The sequence below is a fragment of the Equus caballus genome, chromosome 30 (assembly GCF_041296265.1).
Source record: "Equus caballus isolate H_3958 breed thoroughbred chromosome 30, TB-T2T, whole genome shotgun sequence".
NCBI lineage: Eukaryota > Metazoa > Chordata > Mammalia > Perissodactyla > Equidae > Equus > Equus caballus.
In genome coordinates this window covers 11,270,876-11,290,935 of record NC_091713.1, presented here as the reverse complement: position 1 = coordinate 11,290,935, position 20,060 = coordinate 11,270,876, and the positions used below count along the sequence as shown (strand labels likewise).

At 43.1% G+C, this 20,060-nt stretch overlaps 1 protein-coding gene and 1 long non-coding RNA gene across 7 annotated transcripts in view; one reads left to right on the top strand and one right to left on the bottom strand.

The window, feature by feature from the left end:
* Positions 1 to 11,128: 11,128 nt before the first annotated feature.
* LOC138921488 (uncharacterized) lies at positions 11,129 to 13,820 on the bottom strand. The gene is made up of 3 exons (XR_011434109.1): positions 13,679 to 13,820; positions 13,053 to 13,288; positions 11,129 to 11,568 (listed from the first exon to the last, which is right to left on the bottom strand). It is a non-coding gene; the product is annotated as an uncharacterized lncRNA (long non-coding RNA).
* EXO1 (exonuclease 1) overlaps positions 13,657 to 20,060 on the top strand; it is a 41,598-nt gene continuing 35,194 nt past the window's right edge. For 3 of the 6 annotated variants that reach the window (XM_070255641.1, XM_014738008.3, XM_001491483.5), the window contains exons 1-4: positions 13,832 to 13,943; positions 14,281 to 14,732; positions 15,645 to 15,824; positions 18,439 to 18,558. In XM_070255641.1, coding sequence (XP_070111742.1) covers positions 15,664 to 15,824; positions 18,439 to 18,558 — 281 coding nt within the window. In that variant the 5' untranslated portion in view covers positions 13,832 to 13,943; positions 14,281 to 14,732; positions 15,645 to 15,663. Of the gene's footprint in view, positions 13,944 to 14,280; positions 14,733 to 15,644; positions 15,825 to 18,438; positions 18,559 to 20,060 lie in introns of all 6 variants that reach the window. The other 3 variants (XM_023632467.2, XM_023632468.2, XM_070255642.1) reach the window with 3 other exon arrangements.

Here is a 20,060-nt window from a genome sequence, read left to right as displayed (position 1 = left end):
ATGTTAGCTCAGGGCCAGTCTTCCTCAGCACAAAGAGGAGGACTGGCAGCAGTTAGCTCAGGGCTAATCTTCCCCCCCCCCCAAAAAAAAAAAGGGAGCAATGCTGGCCATGTCCTTGAAGAGTGGAATAGCACTAATTCAACTCTCTACAGCTGAGGTCCAACATCAGAAAAGAAAAGAAAGAAAAAGCAAAACTTTAACAACATAGTAGAAAAAAGTGGGCAAAAGACATAAAGAGTGAACCTACAAAATAAATGCAAATAAGAAAAACCTAAGAGGAACATTGTCTGACTTCTTAGTCTCCAAAGAAATGAAATGTAAAAGAAGAGTGTGATTCTTTCAACTATCATACGGTCAAAAAGGAGCTTAATGAAAATACCCTATATTATTGCGGGAACATTGAAAGAGGCACTCAAAAAGAGCTGGTAGTTTAAATTCTAACCCTTTCCTGAAGGGCCGTATATATCAAGAACATTAAAGATGAAGATAAACACAATCAAACCCTTTAATTCTGCAATTCTTCTCCAAGGAATTTATCCTGAGTAGATCATTGGATAAGAGGATACAGATGTAAATATGTCCACCATTTACGATAAAAGATAAAAACAAACTAAACATTCAAAAATAGATTCAGAGTTAAATCATTATGATACATTCATAGTGAAGGAATGTATAATTCGATGTGTTCAGAGAATATTTACTGCACAGGAAAATGCTCATGAAATAATAATATATGAGAAAAATACAAGATTATATATACGGTGCCAAAAAATACATAAAATGTTAACAGTAGTTATCTGCAAATAGTAGTAGTATAGCATTACTGGGGATTTTTGTTTTCTTCTCCATACATTTCTGTATTTTCCTAAGGTCACTACAGGAGTATCTGTTTATGTTATAGTTAGAAGATACACATTGATTTAGAAGGCATGGGGACATCTTGACTTGTGATGAGGAGGAAACCTAAGGAAGAGGACATGACATTTAGTCTAAGCAGAAATACTACCTAAGGACAAAAAGGAAATGCCAGGAGTATTTTTGTAGTTGCTGGACTTTAGGAGCCCAGACCTTTACAAAATACACAGTGAAAAAACAGGTGGGCAGGACTTGCGGGCCATTAGGACTCCCACTGCTATATCCAGTTCATTTAGAGGAGCTGCGATGTGCAGAGTAAAACAGAAACATAGATGCTCTGCGTTCCACTCACGTTCAATATCAAAAGGTCACCCAACCCGGGAATGTTTGATGAACAGAGCCAGGACCCTTTCCAAACATGGAGGTCCTTTATATCACTACAGTTTCCACCCAAAAGGGATTTCTAGGTAGTTCTGATCATTTCAAGGATGCTTTTCATCAATATCGGCATTCCACCAGTATCAGCTACAGATATACCCGTAAATCCCAAATTTCAGAAAAAGTAATTATATCATTTGAAGCGCTATTGAAGATAGGCTTATAAAGATAAAGTGATGTGGAGATTAGGATAATTATATCTGGGTTATACAATCCTAGAAATGCTTTGCTAACCATATTTACAAATTCTACACTTGCCTTACAGGACTTTTGATGCAGAAAACCTGAGTCCGTGCTTACTGGAGATGGACTCACAGTGGGATGTGGTGGGTTTACTGTGACAGAGATGCTTCTTCAGCCAGCCAAGCCTCGAGAGCTGACAGTCTTGTCTCCAGTGAGCAGAAATACCTCAGCCTGCAGACCAGCCGTAGGCGGTATGCATAAGAAAGGAATGCAACTCCTAAATAACTCTGAGAGTCAGTGAACTCAAGTAAAACTGAGTTTTACCGGAAAGTTTTTCTGGAAAGGTAACTGGGATTATTGGCAGTGGTGGTGGGCATGGTCCTACCTAGAAGGACACTGAACATCATGAAGGTACAAGGGTAGTGAGCACCTTGGGATGGAAAAAAGTCATTCCAGAAAGTAGGGGAGGGAAGAGCAAGGATGGTGGAAGGGCACAAGTGTAGGAACAAGTCAGCTACTCTTCCCTGTCTTTGTGTAAACGTGATCATCAAAAATCAGTCGAATAGAAATGAAAAATATATATCATTTTATTACAGATTGAGAGCGAAAGGTTTACGGGAGCCTACGTGTTTTATAAAGTTATCACATTTTTTACTTCTGAAAACTAATCAAGAAGAGCAGCAGTGAGCTAAATCATGATCTGGTAAGGTTTTTTCGAAAGCTAAATGAAACAAATGTTTGGAAAGGAAGTTTCTATTAATATGGAAGATGATTCATAATGAAATAGCTTAAAAGAGCACAAGAAAGTTGTTCAAAATTCAGAGGAAAAGGCAGTGCAAACTTCAGAGCTTTGAGTCCCGCTAGCAAGTCAGATGGAAGCGAGCAAGATGGACCCCCCTTGGATGTAATGACTGACCCCAGACATGCACACGGAGCTAAAGACTCAGAACTCGTAAAGCAACACCAGGTCATAATGACATCTGGCTTCTTCACATAAGACCCACTTCACTCTTTCAATCATTCATTCCATAAATATTCAATAAATATTTTCCATATGCCAGGTTCTTCGCAAGATTTAATAATATCATTGCTTCCCAGTACTCAGATGTTGTAATTTGCCACAAGCGTAAGAAAGGTTTTTTGTTGAGTGTGAAAAGAACTTTTTCCAACCCCTAATCCATACTGGACCCCCTTCTTTGCCAAGGCAGACTTAATTATCTTCATAATACTATGGTCCTATTTCTGTTGTGGTACCTTTTATTTTATAGTAAGCTGTTTAGTGTTTTGGAATCTAAGGACCTTAGGCCCAAGGACAATATGCATTCTTGTATTTGTAGCCCTTAGAAGAATGTCTTACACATGTAGACACTCTAATTCTTTGGTAATATTCTGCCGACAGGTCCATGATTCTTTGAGCCTCAGTTTCCTGATTAGTGACATGGACAACACAATTAAGCAAGAGCGATGTGACAGTGCTTGGCACAGGTCTTCTGAGCAGCCAATCCTCCTTATCCTGGTAACAGCACTTAATTTCCCCTTTGTTGAAGGAGGTCTTCGAGAGGATGTCACCACTGGTTGACCTTTGAGCTGGACCCAGGCAATCAGAGGCTCCTTACCTGTGGTAAGGAGGTAATGTACATTTCACCTACTAGTCTCATACGAGCAACTGTTCAAGGACGCAGCCCTGAGAGAGCAGTGTGTTCTTGAGACCATCTGGACAGGATACATGACTGAACCCCGGTAAGGCCTTGACATAAACCTTTAAGATTCCGGCAGGTGGGTGCAGAGATCTACTCGTCTTGTGGCTGCCCAAGACAAGCCTCCTCTGTAAGTTCCCTTGCTCATTATACTTGCCACCTACCAATCTGGAGTGGCTTGCTTCTTTGTTCGGTTTCAACTTGCCCTTTGTGTTTGGGCAAGTTTTGAATTTCACCCAGGAAACTCCCAAATTTACAAGCCAACACCTTTGGGAAACCACCCTTTACTGCTCCTTGGTCACGCGATTTCGGTGGTGCTGACTCTACCTGCCCCCTCCCTCAACCCTGCTTTCTAGGCTTGCGCATAACCAAAGCCACACCAATTAGAGCCAAGGAACATGTGTCCTGGGCCTTTTGCTGAAACAGATGGGAAAAGGGTCCCTCGTTCCATGGGGGTTGCTAAGGGACTGAGATATTAAGCTTTGAGCTGCCATGATTGCCCACACGCACAGTCTGCCGGCAGACACTCTATTTCTAAGGTTTCCTAACATGTCATTAATTGCAAGACGTACCCTTATTTTATGTACCACTAAGAATGAAGAAATGTAAGAAGAAACCATAAGTTGCTTGTTGATTTCAGAGATGTGAAAATGAGAGGAAAAAGGTGCTCCTTAGAACTGATGAAATATAGTAAAAGCAGCACAGACGAAAGAGAGATGAAGAGATATATCAAGTCTTACTGACATCGTTTGATCCCTTAAATTGACCCATGCCTGAATCCTTGAGCTGCTCCTAAACTTTTCAGGTACAAGAAGGTGCATAAGTTTGCCAGGGATGCTGTAACTAAGTACCACAGACCGAGGGCTTATACAATAGAAACATACTGAGTCACAGTTCTGGAGGGTAGAAGTCTGAAATCAAGATGTCAGCAGGTTGGTTCCTCCTGAGGGCTCTGAGGAAGCCTCTGTTGCAGGTCTCTCTCCTTGGCTTGCAGGTGGCCATCTTCTCCCAGAGTCTCTTCACATCGTCTTCCCTCTTTGCACATCTCTGTGTCCTAACTCCTCTTTTTATAAGGACACCAGTCACATCGGATTAGGGATTAGATGTAATTAACTCTAAAAACCCCATCTCCAAATAAGGCCTCTTTCTGAGGTACTAGAGATTAGAGCTTCAACATATCTTTTTTGAAGGGGACAGAATTCAACCCATAATAGAGGGAATAAATTCTCTTCTTACAAGAGCTAATTTGAGTTGGGTTTCTGTCATTTATAACTGAAAGACTTCTGCTCAGTACTTTTAAATTCCTTCTTTTAGGTTACTAAATGTTATTTTAAGTCCCAGTAAGTTTCCAGAAATGGGTGATAATATGCACAGGGATAATTTTTATTTAACCAATTCAGCTCCTCCTGAGTAGTTCTGGAGAGAAACTGGAGGTTCAGGATGAGGCAGGGCAGGGGGACGCGGGCTCTGATTTTGACTCTTGTATTATGAGTGAAGTTGGCCAAATCAACTACAAAAAGAACAGCAATTTCATTTTAAAGGGAAGTAGCATGAAGTTGTGAAAAGGACATTAATCTAAGGACAAAAATATCTTTTTTAGATAAAAGATTCTGACTCTACCAGTTGCTTTATGAGATCGCGTGAGGCCCTCAACAAAGCTGGAGGCCGCCTTCCTCATTTACATAAAGGGCAAACCTGTACGTCTCATCCAGGTGAGTGTGAAGACAAATGAAAAACATGTGTGAAACCTTGATGACTATACACAAACCATAGATCTCTATACACAAACCACAGATCTCTATACACAAACCATAGATCTCTATACACCGTTAAGTACTGTGGGCTTTTTTTCACTTAACTGATACTGAGATACTCTCTACACTTTACATACAGTATTTCATTTAATCTTCACAATCCTATGAAGCAGTTCAGTTAGATCTATTACTCATCCCAGTTTTCAGATAAAGAAATAAAGAGACTAAGAAACTTTTGCAAAGTCAGCTACTTAACAGCTAATAAGTTATGTGGCCTAGACTTTTCCAAGTAATTACGTCCAGAGCTTAGCTCTTAACCAACTGATGTAGGATACATGGGATAACCAAAGACATCTGCAGAGACATGCATATAGATACATGACAGAACAACGGGAAAATTGGCCACAGATGTTTGGTAAAAATATTTATTAGATTTTAAATGGTGAGATTATAGTGTGTGCTTATCCTCTGCTTCTGAAAATAGGACTGCTGACTGAGTAAGTCCCCTGGAGGCTGAAAGGCCAATAAGTAGACAGAAATTCATTACTCTTTCTTCCTGAGAGCAGCTGCTCCATGCAGAATATGACCCTCACCACACAAGAACCACTTCTTGCCTTTAATCAATGTGACTTCTTTGTTCAAGCTGAGCCTATCCATCTTCTATTTCTCCTCACTAAGCACTCTGTTGCTCGTTGTTTTTCTCACTCCGTTGATGTACTGACGTCTGTTTTGTTGTTCCAGATTATATTTCACTGAATTTTCAAAAGAAGTGTCCTTTTAGCTGTCTGGTGAATGAACGTCCTCCATCAACTTACCACCTTGCAACTATTATTCTGATGTCCTATTGCAGATCACAGCTTCCCACTAAAGTCAAAGAAGCAACATCCATTTTGTGCCAATGGTACGGCTGATGCCAAGCTCAACAGGAAAGTGGGTACCATTCTCTGAACAGCTTGTATTTTTAATTTTTTTTTCAAAATGAAACAAAACGAAGAAGTTGAAGTGTGGAGATGAGACTAACCTTGGGCCATGAAAAATCATGGTGACACTGAGAATCGTGAGAGATGGGATTGCTGCTCCAACAGTAGGAAGAGGTGCTTCCTCAGTCTGAACCACTGGGCCCAGGATCTCAGACTTTAATTAAGGACCTCATACAAGAATGAAGACTTAGCTTGGCTGTGATTGCAGGGGCCCTGTCCCATCCATTTACCTAGCGCTCACCTGGGAATGTAGCTTTGAGGGCCAGGGTCGGAAAAAGGGCCGGGGTCAGAACAAGGAGAACTTCTGTGGGTCCAGAAATTCTCAGCTGAGATTCTGTCCTCTGGCTCCTGATTGCACAGCCCGGTTACAGCCTGCTCCCAGCTGGGCTGGGCATTGCTCCTCCTCTCCTGACCTCCACTGCTTACTGGGTAACACCACTTCAGACCTTGGTTTGAATCACATTTGACTCACATCATATAGTAGCTTTAGGACTATGATAAGCTTATCTCCCTCTCTGTGTTTCAGTTTTCTCTTCTGTAAATGGGGCAATAATAGTTATCTTCCAGAGCTATTTTGAGGATTAAATGAGGTGACACATGCAAAATACAGTAGATTCTAAATAAAAGTTGTTCCTTTCCTTTCTTCTTCCCAAATCAACTCAAAAAGGAAACTAAAATAATTCTGAAGGGGCTCAGTAAATTGATAACTTTGAAAATGTTAACATGATTTCTATGTATCTCTCTATGGATAAATACATAGAGCGGGCACCCAGAGGTGGTGGTTAAAAGCACAGACTCTAGCACTAAGCTGTGTTGCATTCAGATTCCTTTATAGTTCAGTTATCTCATTTGTAAAATGGGGATAATAAATTTACCAACCTCATAGTACTGTTATGAATATTAAAAAATTAAGCAGGTAAAACATATACAACAAATCTGAAATATACTAAATGCTCCCTAAGTGTTATAATCCAGGACTCTGGTCTATTTTGGGGCCAGTTATATTATTTTTTGAAGCGTCATTTTGTGAAAAATGCATTACATAGTTTTTTGCAAAGGGAAAAAAGAGAGGCTGTTCAAAATAATTTTCCCTCCATAGTAGGGAATGAAAACCAACATTTATACTTTCCACATCCTGTGCTCTAGATTGTTCAAATAATACTCATGTTGATAACTTTTTGATTGTTTGACTATAAAACATCTTTGCAAATAGCTATATTATCCAAAGCTCTAAAAATGTCAGTCACTAGTTCAGATCCAGGCTAGCAGCTGATTTCAATATTTGTTCCTTCATTTATTCAACCAGGATTTACTGAGAGTCTACTGTGTGCCAGGCAATGTTCCAGAAGACAGACAAAAATCTCTGCTTTTGTAGAGCTTTGGCTATGGTGGGGTGGGGCGAAATTAATAAACAAACAGATACGTAAAATACATAATATGCCAAATTATGGTAAGTAACATGGAGAAAACAATCAGGGAAAGAAAAATTGGGGGTGCCAGGGTAGAGATAAGAATCGCAATTTAATGTAGTGCAAAGGTTAGAGAATGCCTCACTGAGAGGGAACCCATCAGCAAGGCCTGAGAGGTGAGGGAGTGAGTCATGTGGACATCTAGTGGAAGAGCATTCTAGGAAGAAGGAACAGCACATGCAAAGGCCAAGAGGTGGGCATGTTCTTGGAATGTTCAGGGAATGGAAGGACACTAGTGTGACTAAAATAGAGTAAGCAGGAGCAAAAGTCATAGGGGCTGAGGTCACGTGCAAAGCTACAGGAATGTTCACAGAAGCATTATTAACATAGCCCAAACCTGGAAACAACTTGTAACTGCAGGCCCTCTAGGACCAGTTCGAACTTACCCCATCTTATCAACAGAGTAATTGAGAGCTGTTTTTCAGGAACTAAGAGTCAACACCTTGTCTAATTAAGGCTGGTTAAGGCCACCAACCCATCAACTGGGCCTGCATGAATGCCCAATAAGTGACCCTTTTGACGTCAGGTGGCCAAAAGTCCACCTTCAGATCATGCTAACGCCACCATTTTGTGAACATGTGTCCTATGAAGAGCCAGGAAGCTTGACTACGCTCATGCAGATCGTTGATTACCTCACTTCTCCTCACCTCCAATCAATCCATCTCCACCCTGCCCTTCAGCCCATAAATTTTGCCCCAAGCCTCGGATTGGGGAGACAGATCTGAGAGCTTTGCCTCCTGTCTCCTTGCTGGTCGAACTCACAATAAAGCCATTTCTTTTCTCAAAAGCCAGTGGCATAATAATTGGCTTTTTTTTTTAATGAGCATTGGGCAGAGAAACCCTTTTGTGTTACCACACAAACTCAGATATCCACCAATAGTGGAATGGATAAATTACAATACATTTATAGAATGGAATTGCACATAAAAATGGAAAAGAAACAAGACTATAGGTTCCCTCAATAGTATGGATGAATCTCACAAACACAGTGTTAGGTGAGAGGCCAAGTGCTAAAGAATAAAAACTAAGGATCTATTTACATAAAATTTACAAACAAGGCAAAACTAATCCACGCACTGAGAAGACGGATCATCATCACCTTTGAGGAGGACAGACATACTTGTTATCGGAAAGGGGGTCAAGCGGTCTTCTGGGAGGGCTGAGTGGAGGCAGCACGTGGTGTTCGCTTTGTGTAATTCGCTTAGCGTTTGTGCACCTTTCTATACATATGTTACACATCACCTTTTAAAAAGAAAAAATATACAAGAGTGAACGGAAGAATCTGGGATGACAAGTACAGAGAATTCTTTCGAGAAATTCTACCATAACGAGAGTTGAGAAATGGGACAACAGCAAGAGGGTTATTTCAAAGATGGGAGAAATCACTGTTTCAGAAACTCCACTTACTCATATTTGCTATGAATGAGAAACACCTGTCCTATTACTTATTTAATAGGTTTTCTTTAAATTGACTCATTTTAAACTTATTTATAAAGCAAATTTCATATTAACACTGTATCATTTGCCATTATAGAGGTAACTGTAAAAATATAATGAAAACAAGTCATTCAATTAAAATAATTTAAAAATGTAAAAGCAATTAAATGTAAATAAAAATCAATCTGATTGAACTACAAAAATGAACACCTAAAAATAAATTCCTCAGTCGGAAAACTAGAGCTGTTAATGATCGGTCAGAGAAAAAGAGTGTTGTGTTCCATGCCTACGTAACATTCCCCACCACTACTCACTTCTCCATCATCACCTTCACCTTTATACTTTAAGCATCCTGTTTTTAACACTCATTCATATTGAGTTCAACATAGGAACAAAATGAAAACAGTCCCTACAACTCTGTGACAAACAGATGGTGACTTGCCCAGCACTTGAGGTCGTCCCCAGTCCCGTACCTCCCTGGCTGGGAGGGAGGTTGGTCTCTGAGAGAAGCCCTCCCATGCTGCCCACTGGAAAGAACCCCCACTCCCATGTCTCTTCTTGGAAAGTGCCAGTGCGTGTATACGTGTGTGGGGGAGCGAGGATGCTGCTTGGCTGTGGCTGTAGCAACCTTGGCTGAAACCAGGCAAAGGTCAGAGGGCATCCCAGAGGGGCCCCTAAGGATCAGAGTCCTAGGACATCAAATCTTCTTCCTGTTCCAGGTTTTAGAAAACACTGCTCCAAAACAAAGGAGGCAATACCTTCCAAATTAAAAATCAGGGTGCATGGTCTTTCAACAAAATGGAATACTGAAAAATCAGAGGTGCCCAGAAAATCCAGAACGCATAGTGCCAAACCTAGGACATTCATTTACTAGTCCACAACTTCAGACATTTTTTATCAACATTAGTGCTAGACACCAGAATATGAAAATTAGCAGACATAATCCCTGCCCTCAAGGTAAGGCTTCCAGATTTCAGATAAACATGCAATTTTCTGAGGATATGTCCCAAGTGTTGCATTAGACATACTTATACGAAAAATGTATCTGCTGTTTACCTAAAATTCAAATTTAACCGGCCTGTATTATTATTTGCTAAATCTGAGGAACAAAGTCAGCTAAAATAGAGTAGAGAAGTGTCAGGGCAAAGGGGTTGTCACGGGGTGTTTGGGTGCACGTCGGGGAAAACTTCAGAGAGCTGGTAACACAGTGGCGGAATCTTAAGCTGAGAATTTATGGGTTGTACCACTCATCTCAGAGTTTAATAACGCACCATCATGTTCTGCTAACTTTTTATGAATACGTGTTTTGTCTGCAGAACTAGATCCAAGTTGTGTGAAGATGGACCATTTCTTCGCATTTCCGACACCAACTAGTACGGACAGGCATGCCTAAGGGATGAAGCAAATTACTGCTTGAATGGACTCAAATGGGTTTATGCTCCCAAAAAATAAAAATAAATCTTAATTGGTGCTTTCTTTTTTAGTTTGAGTCTTCAAACACTATAGCTGAGAAGCCAGGCTGGAATCTTGGTAGTCAAATTAGTAGTAAAGATCTGGGCTGTTTGTAATGCAGCAACCTCCTATGGTAGTTTCATGATGGATTCAGTGTGGCTGGAATGGGCATCTTTTTTATGTTTGGGTTCCTTCCTAAGCCCCTCAGCTGAGGCATCTTCTTGGTTGGATCTAACATATTGAAGCAGTTAATACAATTGGTAGTCCAATGACCATAACAACACTTCTCTACAAATACATCCTGCCCAATTTAAGTTCCTCTTTAACCTACTGCAGTTTGGAACTGTCCGCCACCTACCCCTACAGTTGGTTCCAAAACGGTCCAGGGTAACGTCTATCATGGCTGTTGGAAGAGCAAGGAAGATAACTTTTCTGACATCCTCTCCTAGCCTCAGCTCTAAAGCCCAGGACTGGGTACTGAGTATAATGATGCAGAGGAAATATTTCTGTTGTTCAGCTGGCATGAGAAGCCCATCTTTAAGGAGGGTTTTGCTGAGCAGGGACTGGACCACTCATTCTAGTGGCTCCTTATGGTGGGAGGTGAGGTAGGGGTGGGCCCGTGGGGAAGGTGCTGAGAGAGAGGAGGGGATGCTGGTGAGACGGCAGAACATGAAGCAGTGTTCATTGTAACTGCTCCTGAGACCCATCAAATCTTCTGTCACATGGCTCAACACGTGATATGCTTGGTGTGAACACATCCAAGGATATTAGGGAAAACCCTGAAGGGACTGGGCCTTGTGTCCAGCTGGCAAGTTTTAACTTAAGGGTAAAGACAGAAGCAGGATCCATGAGAAAGTACGATATTGAGAATTATAAAACTTATTTAATGTAGTCATTTAAAGCTGACAACAGGTGATCCAGTTAGAGAATGGCAGACCTATGACACTGCACTTACCCTAAGAGTATAAAGGTACACTCCTACACAATGAAATTAATGAACATGGAAGTTCCTTCCTTTTAAGGCTGAAAGGTATTCCACTGTATGTATATATCACATTTTCGTCATCCATTCTGTGATGGACATCTGGGTTGTTTCCACATCTTGCCATTGTGAATAGTGCTGCAGGGAATACGGGAGTGCTAGCGTCTTCGAGAGCAACACACAGCAACATGGATGAATCTTGAGGACATTATGCAAATAAGCCAGTCACAGAAAAACCAATATTGCATGATTCCACTTAAACGAGCTGTCCAAAAGAGTCAAATTCATAGAAGCAAAGAGTAGAATGATGATTGCCAGTGGCTGGGGAGGGGCGAAACAAGAAGTTACTAACCAATGGGCAATTATCAAACAAGAGGCATAAAGTTTCAATTAGTAAGACGAATAAGTTTTAGAGATCTGCTGTACAACACTAGTCAATAATACTGTGTTGTACACTTTAAAAATTAAGAGGGTAGATCTCACTTAAGAATTCTTAAAAGAGAGTAATCAATATGGAGATAGTGAGGTGTTCCCTGTATCACAATTCACTCCTTGTTATCCATGGGCAACTCTTATGTTTACCAGGACCTCTCTACTTCTTGAAGGGTTAAGTAAACTGAGTAACTGATAAATCACCCCCTCAGTTTCCTTATCTGAGAAATGGGAACTTACCAGGGCCTCCTCCTAAGATGTGGTGATAGTTAATGTCAAGCCCTTAGACTAATGTCTGTCATATGGTTGACTATAGAAAACAAGTAAGTTCTTATAGTCAATAAAAAATGAACTGGGGAGTTCTTATTCAAAGGGTATAAGGTTTCAGTTATGCTAGATGAATAAGTTCTATCTGGTGTACAACACAGTGACTAAAGTTAACAATATGGTATTGAGCACTTCAAAATTTAAGAGGGTAGATCTCGCGTTAAGTGATACAAAAGGATACAAGGAAACTCTGGGAGGTATCTGACATGTCTATTACCTTTCACAATCAAGGTGATGGTATCAGAAGTGTTTGCGTATGTTCAAACTCATCAAATTATACACATTCAATATGTGCAATTCTTTGCATATGAATTATACCTCAATAAAGCTGATATATATATATGTGTATATATATGTATATATATATATTACAAGAATTGGGGAGGAAGCAGCCCTGGTCTCATTGAGCACATTCCCCAAAGTGGCACTTTTTCAACAATTTTTAAGGTAATATGTTGGCGTGAGAGATATTAGACGGACCATGAAAAGACTAAGACGCGTAAGAGAAACATATAGAGAAGGTAGTCAAACAGGGAGCATTTTAAAAAATCCACCCACTTCTTTCCCTTCAGCCCCTTGAACTGAGTCTGACTTATCACTCCTGCCCATCTCTGGGCCCAGAACATACTTCCCGTCTGGTCTAAGGAGGGCTCTTCCCCAACCTTTTAGCACAAAACGCCTAGGCGGACAGCAACCATGTCTAGAGCGTTATGAGAGAGAAGCCTGGCCCCGAAGGGCCAATAAGGTCCAAATGTCTAAAATCTGTGCGCCATCAGGCTCATTTTCCTGATAGGCTATGAAGTTTCCCCCGTCTTATGTCAAAGGTCAACAAAGCTGGATCCTAGGTAAAGTGGTCAGGACGGGTTTTAACCAGGAATACTATTGCGATAGTGAAGAGTCCAGTGTGAAGTGAACTCAAATCCGATTTGTACACAGGGAACTGGGGGTTTAAAGAGAGAAAGAGGGGCCGGGAGGGGTCACCGGGGCTCAGCAGTCAGGGGAGTGAACCCTTGCACACGGCGGGGAGGGGGAGTTAGCCGACCGACCTGGTGTCGCTAACCCCAGCTCAGCCAGGCGAGGCTCTGCAGACGCGGGGGCAGAGACCCGGTCTCCAGGCGTCCGCGGGGACAGTGATTCTTTCAGCAGCCTGAGCCTCCTCGGGCAGGCCCTCTGCGGAGCTAGGACCGTCCTAGGGATGTGGCCTTGAGCTCTTCCACACCACGCTAGTGTTCTGTTCGTCTTCATAGGCCTAGTTGAGAGGAGAGCTGGGGAGGCGGCTCCACTTCGGTGGAGGAGAGAATGTGCGTCACTCATCAGTTACATTACTTACTAAGCGCCCCCCTCTCCTTCCCAAAGTCCACAGTCTGCAATACCCCAAAGAATACTATAACTCAAGCTGCACCTCCCGTTTCCCTGGAGCCCACCGCGCAGCTGTCTGAAGACCCGCGTGTAGAGGAGCACAACGCGACCACTAAGGGCTAACTGCAGCAGGGATCCTTCCCGATGTTGTCGGCCCTCAGCGCAGACGCGCGGCGGCGCTCTTTAACCTTCCCCAGAGGGAACTGCGACGGCAGCCAGGTGGAACTACAACTCCCAGCAGCCCCGGCGACAGCGAAGGCTCCCACGTCCTGGGCGCCGCTCCCCGTTGGCGAGCAGCGCCAGCTCCGCTCACCCCTTCAAGAGGCCGCACGGGGTTCCGACGGCCAGCGGCGGCCACAGTCGCAGGACCCTGGGCCTCTGTCGCTACCGGCCAGGCAGATGCTCCGGACAAGGAAGCGTGAGGCCGCGGGAAGCGGCGCCGGCGTGACGGAAGTGCGCTTACGTCACTTCCGCTGGGCGGGCCGCTGGTTATCCCGCGCAAATTGAAAGGTCCGGCCCTTGGTGCGCGGCTGCAGCCCGGCTTGTTCCGCGCCGGCCGCCTCGCGTGCTTCGGCCAGGTGAGCGGTGCGTGGGGGGCGGGTTTGGGAGCCTCCACCCGGGCGCTCGAGAGCCCTTGCGGGGAAGCGAGCGCGGTGGGCTCCCTGCTGGTCCCCCGCGTTGGGCCCGGGCAGCGGGGGTCTCCCGGGCAGGGCGGCCGAGGCTCGCCGGGTGCCCGCCCTGCAGCGGGTCCTGGGAGCGCGCCGGCGGCCGGGCTGCCGTTCGGTGACCCGAGGGGTTCTGCCCACTGCAGGCGCGGCCCCCCAGCGTTCGGGCCGCAGCGGGCCGTGCGGGGCTGCCGTGCAGCGTCCCGGCCGTGACCTGTTGACCGGCGCGTGCTTTTCTTCTGTCGTGCAGGCCGACGGACGGCGTCTTCTGGGATGGGCTCGCGGGCGTCTCCTGCGCCTCCCCGCGAGCCGCGGGACCGGGACCTCGGCTGCGGCGGGCGGGCTCCTTGAGGTGACATGTGCGCGGTGGCCCGCAGTCCGACCTGCCGTGCTGAAGGGAAGGATTTATTCGAGGCTGTTTCCCTGGCAAGTCTCGTGAAACGTGTACTATGTCAGTTTTCCTCCGAGTGGAAGAAAACTCCTTTTAGGGACGTTATCTGAGAGCTCGGAGGCTGATTGCTTTTCCCAGGCTGCGGCTGGGGGACCACCTGCACCCAGATCACCTGCGCAGGGTAAAATTCAGAGCCCGCCTCCCTCCGGACGAGAGCGCCGCCGTCGCGGGAGTGGAGCTGAGCGTCCGCGCGCCTCTGAGACCTGCGAGTGCGGCCCGCGCGGAGCGGCGACGGCGACAGTGCCAGCGCGGTGAGGCCGGCCTCCCATCCGCTGCGGCTTCCCTTCTCCCAGGCTCAGCGCTGGGCGGCAGAGGCTGATGCTGTGGATCGCTGAGCAGCTGCTCCGTGCCCACTGCTGTCTTTTACTTTTTATGGTGGGAAGTGATGGGGGCTGGGAACAGTTGCTTCGGAAGGGACCGTGGCAGCCCCCCAGTTTCTGTATGGAAAGGGCTTAGGGGCCGCACGCCCGCCGGAAGGGGACGGGAAGTTAAAGCACTTGTCCTGAAGCCCTGTTTGCACACCAATCACAGTCCTTTGAGGCAGCTTTCAGAGCCTGGTGGGGTTGCCCCTAGGGGCCTCCACTGCCTGGTAGCAGAATGCTCGTGGCGTGGAATAACGCGTTCTGTGGCAGTGAATTTCAGTCCTAGGAAAGTACATGTCTAGTGCTGTAGTTCTAAGTTTTCTATTGGAATGCCTCCCTTCCCACAACCTGTTCGGGCTTCCTCTCCTATGCTAATTTGCGTGTTGGCCGTGATAACGCCTGTTTAGATGCCATGTCATGCACAATTTTGTAGACGTTAACAAAGCCTTTTTGGAGAAAAGAGAAACGCGTACTTTTTTTTAGCACCTTCTGTGTCGCTAGTACTGTGTTAAGGGCTTGGAGCACACTATGATTCCAAGTGGGAAAGCACTTTGGAAAGAATAAACCTTAGGGAACTATCAGGTGGCATTAGAGATAGTAGTAGTGATCAGTGTAAATATTCTAGACTACAGAAATTGTTAGGGAGGAGCTCAGTTACAATTTTAAAGAGCAGTGATTCCCCAATATCTAAACAATAACAGTTGCTATAGCAGTTTCCAAGCTCTTTGTCTTTATTTTTCTGACTTCCGGGTAAATGTATTTTGCTTTAAATGTTGCCATTTTCCCTTTCTCCTTTCCCAGCACTAGTTAACTTGGCACCATGGGGATACACGGATTACTGGGGTTCATCAAAGACGCTTCTGAACCCACCCACGTGAGGAAGTATAAGGGGCAGGTCGTAGCTGTGGATACATACTGCTGGCTTCACAAAGGAGCCATTGCTTGTGCTGAAAAACTGGCCAAAGGTGAACCTACCGATAAGTAAGTTTGGACCTTATATTGGTTCCTTGCCGATTAAAAATGAGCCTTATCATGCCTTTTTTCCAGAAAGGGATCATTTTCATTCAATGCCAGGTTTATCGAGAAGTGAGTGTGTGTGTTTTGGAACATTGCCAAATCAGGGGTGACTTCTTCTATGACGTAGACCTAGTTTTCATTCTTTGTAATAAGCCAGAATACCTGAACACCAGTGGACAAAGACCAAAGACCGTCTCCTTTATTCTTTATCTGAGATAAACTCTTTAACAAAGTTCTGAACACCATGGTGGCTTCAGTGTCCTTCCTTCTTGGGTGCAGACAACACACTGCTAAGCCCCGTTAGCAAAACGAAGCAGTTGCCTGAAAGGGACGGGACATTCTGGCTCCCTTCTACTTGACTTGGGGCCACAGTGGTGGGACCTGTTGACCTCCGGTCATAACTCTGTGACTTCATTTGAGGAAGATTCCTGTAATATTCTCTTTTTTAAAATAGAAACGTTAGAGAAATAAGCAAGTATAATTTCAGGACAGAGATTTTCCAGAGGGATTTGGTCACTGTTATGTGCTTCCTTTTTTGCAATATATAGTGTATCTCTTAGAGGAAAGGCACTCAGATCTCAATATGACTGACTTAAGCACAGTAGACAGTAGGTGAAATGTGCTAATCCTGTTTGTTTCCTAGAAGAAAGGGGGCAAAATCCTTACTGAGTAGTGAGTGTCGTGGTCTCAGGCCTGTCTTGTTAATTCGACGGGGAGTGCCCTGTGACAGCGTGTGTGGGATCTGAGGCAGCCTGGGCACCTGTCCCACCATCTTCTGAGGTCATGTTTCGAAAGCAGCTTCTTTTCCACCAGTAGATTTGGACAGTTACAATTGTAGATGAAGACTACAAGTTTTTCATTGCTACTTTCAGTGTTTCTTTGAATATTTCTTCATGGGGGGAGAACTTTATCTCTAGTGTTTTATAATTCTTGAGGATTCTGAGATTTTTGACTAATTGAAAGAGTTGTCCAAAATACAGGGACCGTCCTTTATTGTTAGAAATGTCGCAGGTGAACTCCACAGGACCTGCCTGCCATGTAGGAGGCGCTCCATAAATGTTTCTTGAACTACAAAGTTTCAGGACTTTCAATAATGTAATGTGTATTTTAATTTTTTTTCCCCCATAGCAACTAAAAAGTCACATTTGATAAGAGTGTATTTTCTTCTTCTTGTCCACCTTTGGATGGGTATTAACAGAAAAGCTCAGCGAGGTTAGATGAGCCCACAATAAACATTTATGACCATTGTAAAGAATGAGGTAGATCTATGCGTGCTGACCCTGACAGATGTCTGTGAAATATATAAAATGAGGATGTCAGGTGTCTGATGTTTGTATTCTGTCTAGTTAAAAAAAAATTTTCCAGGGCCGGCCCCGTGGCCGAGTGGTTAAGTTCATACACTCCACTTCGGCAGCCCAGGGTTTCGCCGGTTCGGATCCTGGGCGCGGATATGGCACCACTCATCAGGCCATGCTCAGGCGGCCTCCCACATGCCACAACTAGAAGGGCCCACAACTAAAATATACAACTATGTACTGGGGGGATTTGGGAACAAAAAAAAAATTTCCCTTGAAAATTTATCATTTTATATTTGCTTTCCCCTGTTTTCACTTGGTATTTAATCAGTGGGTTCCAATCATTGTTCTGTGGATCAGTGCAGGTCCAGTGTCACTGGTTTATAATAAAAAGAAAAGGGACCACGTAGTGAGTCTTTCATTAAGATGAATATATTTGATTTAAAAGATTATTTTAGGATTATATCTTTCTATTCCTGTTTTTGAGTTAAGATATCCTTTTCTTTATGAAATGATGGAAGTTGTAAACCTAACTATTTTTGTTAATTGCCTTGCCAGAATAAAAAACTAAGTGCAGTCCATGATCCTTGTTTGGATCCTGGACGGGGGAAGAAATTGTAGCACTGCTCAGCTGGAGCCAACTCATGGGAGCTTGCTACACCATCTCCCCCAATGCAGCATTCAGAGACCCTACATTGGTAGTTTATCCACAATTACAGGATATTCACATGTCAGAGAAGTTGACAAATGCTACAAATTAGGCACCTCTTCCCCAGAACTGGTTGTTAAACATTTACCAGGACACCATTGCTTATAAGAAACATTATTGGGATAATTGGACACATTTTAATATAGACTATGTATCAGATGATATTGCTGTTAAAGTTCTTGGATGTGATAATGGTGTTGTTGGGGGAATCAGGTAATAATTATACTATACTCTGAACTTTTTTATAGATTTGAAGTTTTTCAAAGAAAAACAAAAATGGGGGAGAGAGGTGAGGTTTGGAACCACAAAATGTTGAGCTGGAGGGGATGTCAAAGCCTTTTAATGTGGATAGAGGATCAAGTCCCTCATCAGATATCACATAGACTAATAGGATCCAAGGCAGGACTGGAACCCAAGTCTAAATTAGAGTTTTCATTTCCATGAAAACATTTGCTTAAAAAAACAAAATAAAAACCTTCTCCTTTTGTAATCATTTCATCTAGTTTTAAAAAGAGCGAAAGTATTATCTTGTAAGATACAAAGCACTTAACTGCGTTTTTCTTTATTTTCATAGGTATGTAGGATTTTGTATGAAATTTGTACATATGTTACTATCTCATGGGGTCAAGCCTATTCTCGTATTTGACGGATGCACTTTACCTTCTAAAAAGGAGGTGGAGAAGTCTAGAAGAGAGTAAGTTGACTCTCTATTTAATCTCTAACTTAACTGCGTTGAGGTCTGATGCTGTGGTCTGTGTGATACCAATTTTTTTAGTTTTAATTTGTTGAGTCTTGTTTTATAGCCTGGTATGCAAATAAATTTCCTTAAATGTTCCATGTGTGCCATAGAAAGGAATGTGTATTTTCCAATGATTGAGTGGTTTTATGTCTGTGCAGTAAATCAAGCTTATTGATTGTGGTATTCAAATCTTCTGTATTCTTAGTGGTTTTTTGATTTTTTGTTTTATGTATATCTACTTAATCCATCAATTACTGAGAAAAGTGTGTTAAGTTTTCCCTGTGATAGTGTGTCAGTTACCTCCTAATTCTGTCCTTTTTTTGCTTTATTTTGAAGCTATTTCATTGGTTGCATTCAAGTTAGAATCTGTTATATTTTTGTGGTAAATTGAAACAATGTGTAGTGACTCTTTTAGTCTCTAGCTATGTTTTTTTGTCCTTAAGTCTGTTCTGTCTGATATTAGTATAGCCATAACAACTTTCTTTTGTATGTTTTCTATCTTTTATCTTTTTCTATCTGTTTACCTTCAGCTTTACTATGTCATTGGTTTTTAGGTTTGTCTTTTATAAAGAAGTCATCACTATGTTTTTTTATCCATTCTATCAGTCTTTGCCATTTTAAAAAATCTTTTAAAAGGAGAGTTTCATTCCTTTTACATTGATCATTAATTACTAATATATTTTGATCCATTATTTCTCTTACTTTATATTTTATTTTTGTTCTGCTCTCTTTCTTTTGGTTAACTCCTACCTTGTTTCACTTCTGAATTGATTGTTTTTTCCACCCTTATTATTTTGTTTCTAGTCGAAAAGTGATGCACTCTATTTCTGTTCTTTTGGTAGTTATACCAGAAATTTTATCATTCATATTTAACCTAACAGAATCTAGTAATTTTACAACAATGGACCTTAGAAAGAATTTCTCTATTTTTGTGTGTGTGTGAGGAAGATTGGCCCTGAGCTAACATCTGTGCGCATCTTCCTCTACTTTATGTGGGATGCCACAACAGGATGGCTAGACGAGCAGTGCTGGATCTGCACTCAGGATCCAAACCTGTGAACCGCAGGCTGTGGAAGCAGAACGTGAACTTAACCACTGTGCCCGCAGGCCGGCCCCTGAATTTCTCTGTTTTAATGAAGCAGCCGTTCCATCTCACTCATCTCTTCTTGTTTTTCCCCTGCATTAGCTTTTAGGTCCATGAGCCGTTGCGTTGTGTGGGGCACTTTGACAGCTAGGCTTAGTTGTCAGAGGTAGAAGACAGCCTCATAAGCTGAGGGAGCGTTTTGCGAGGGGCAACAGCCGCTTGCCTGCTGTTGCTCTCTCTGGGCCTAGAATCAGGCCAGACAGGGTCCTTCAGGTCTGGGTTCTTCAGTCTAGCTGTACCTAGAGGGCTCTGATTCTCAAAGTCAGAACTCTGTAAAGTTTATTAAAGGACTAACTGAGGCTGTCTGAACCCA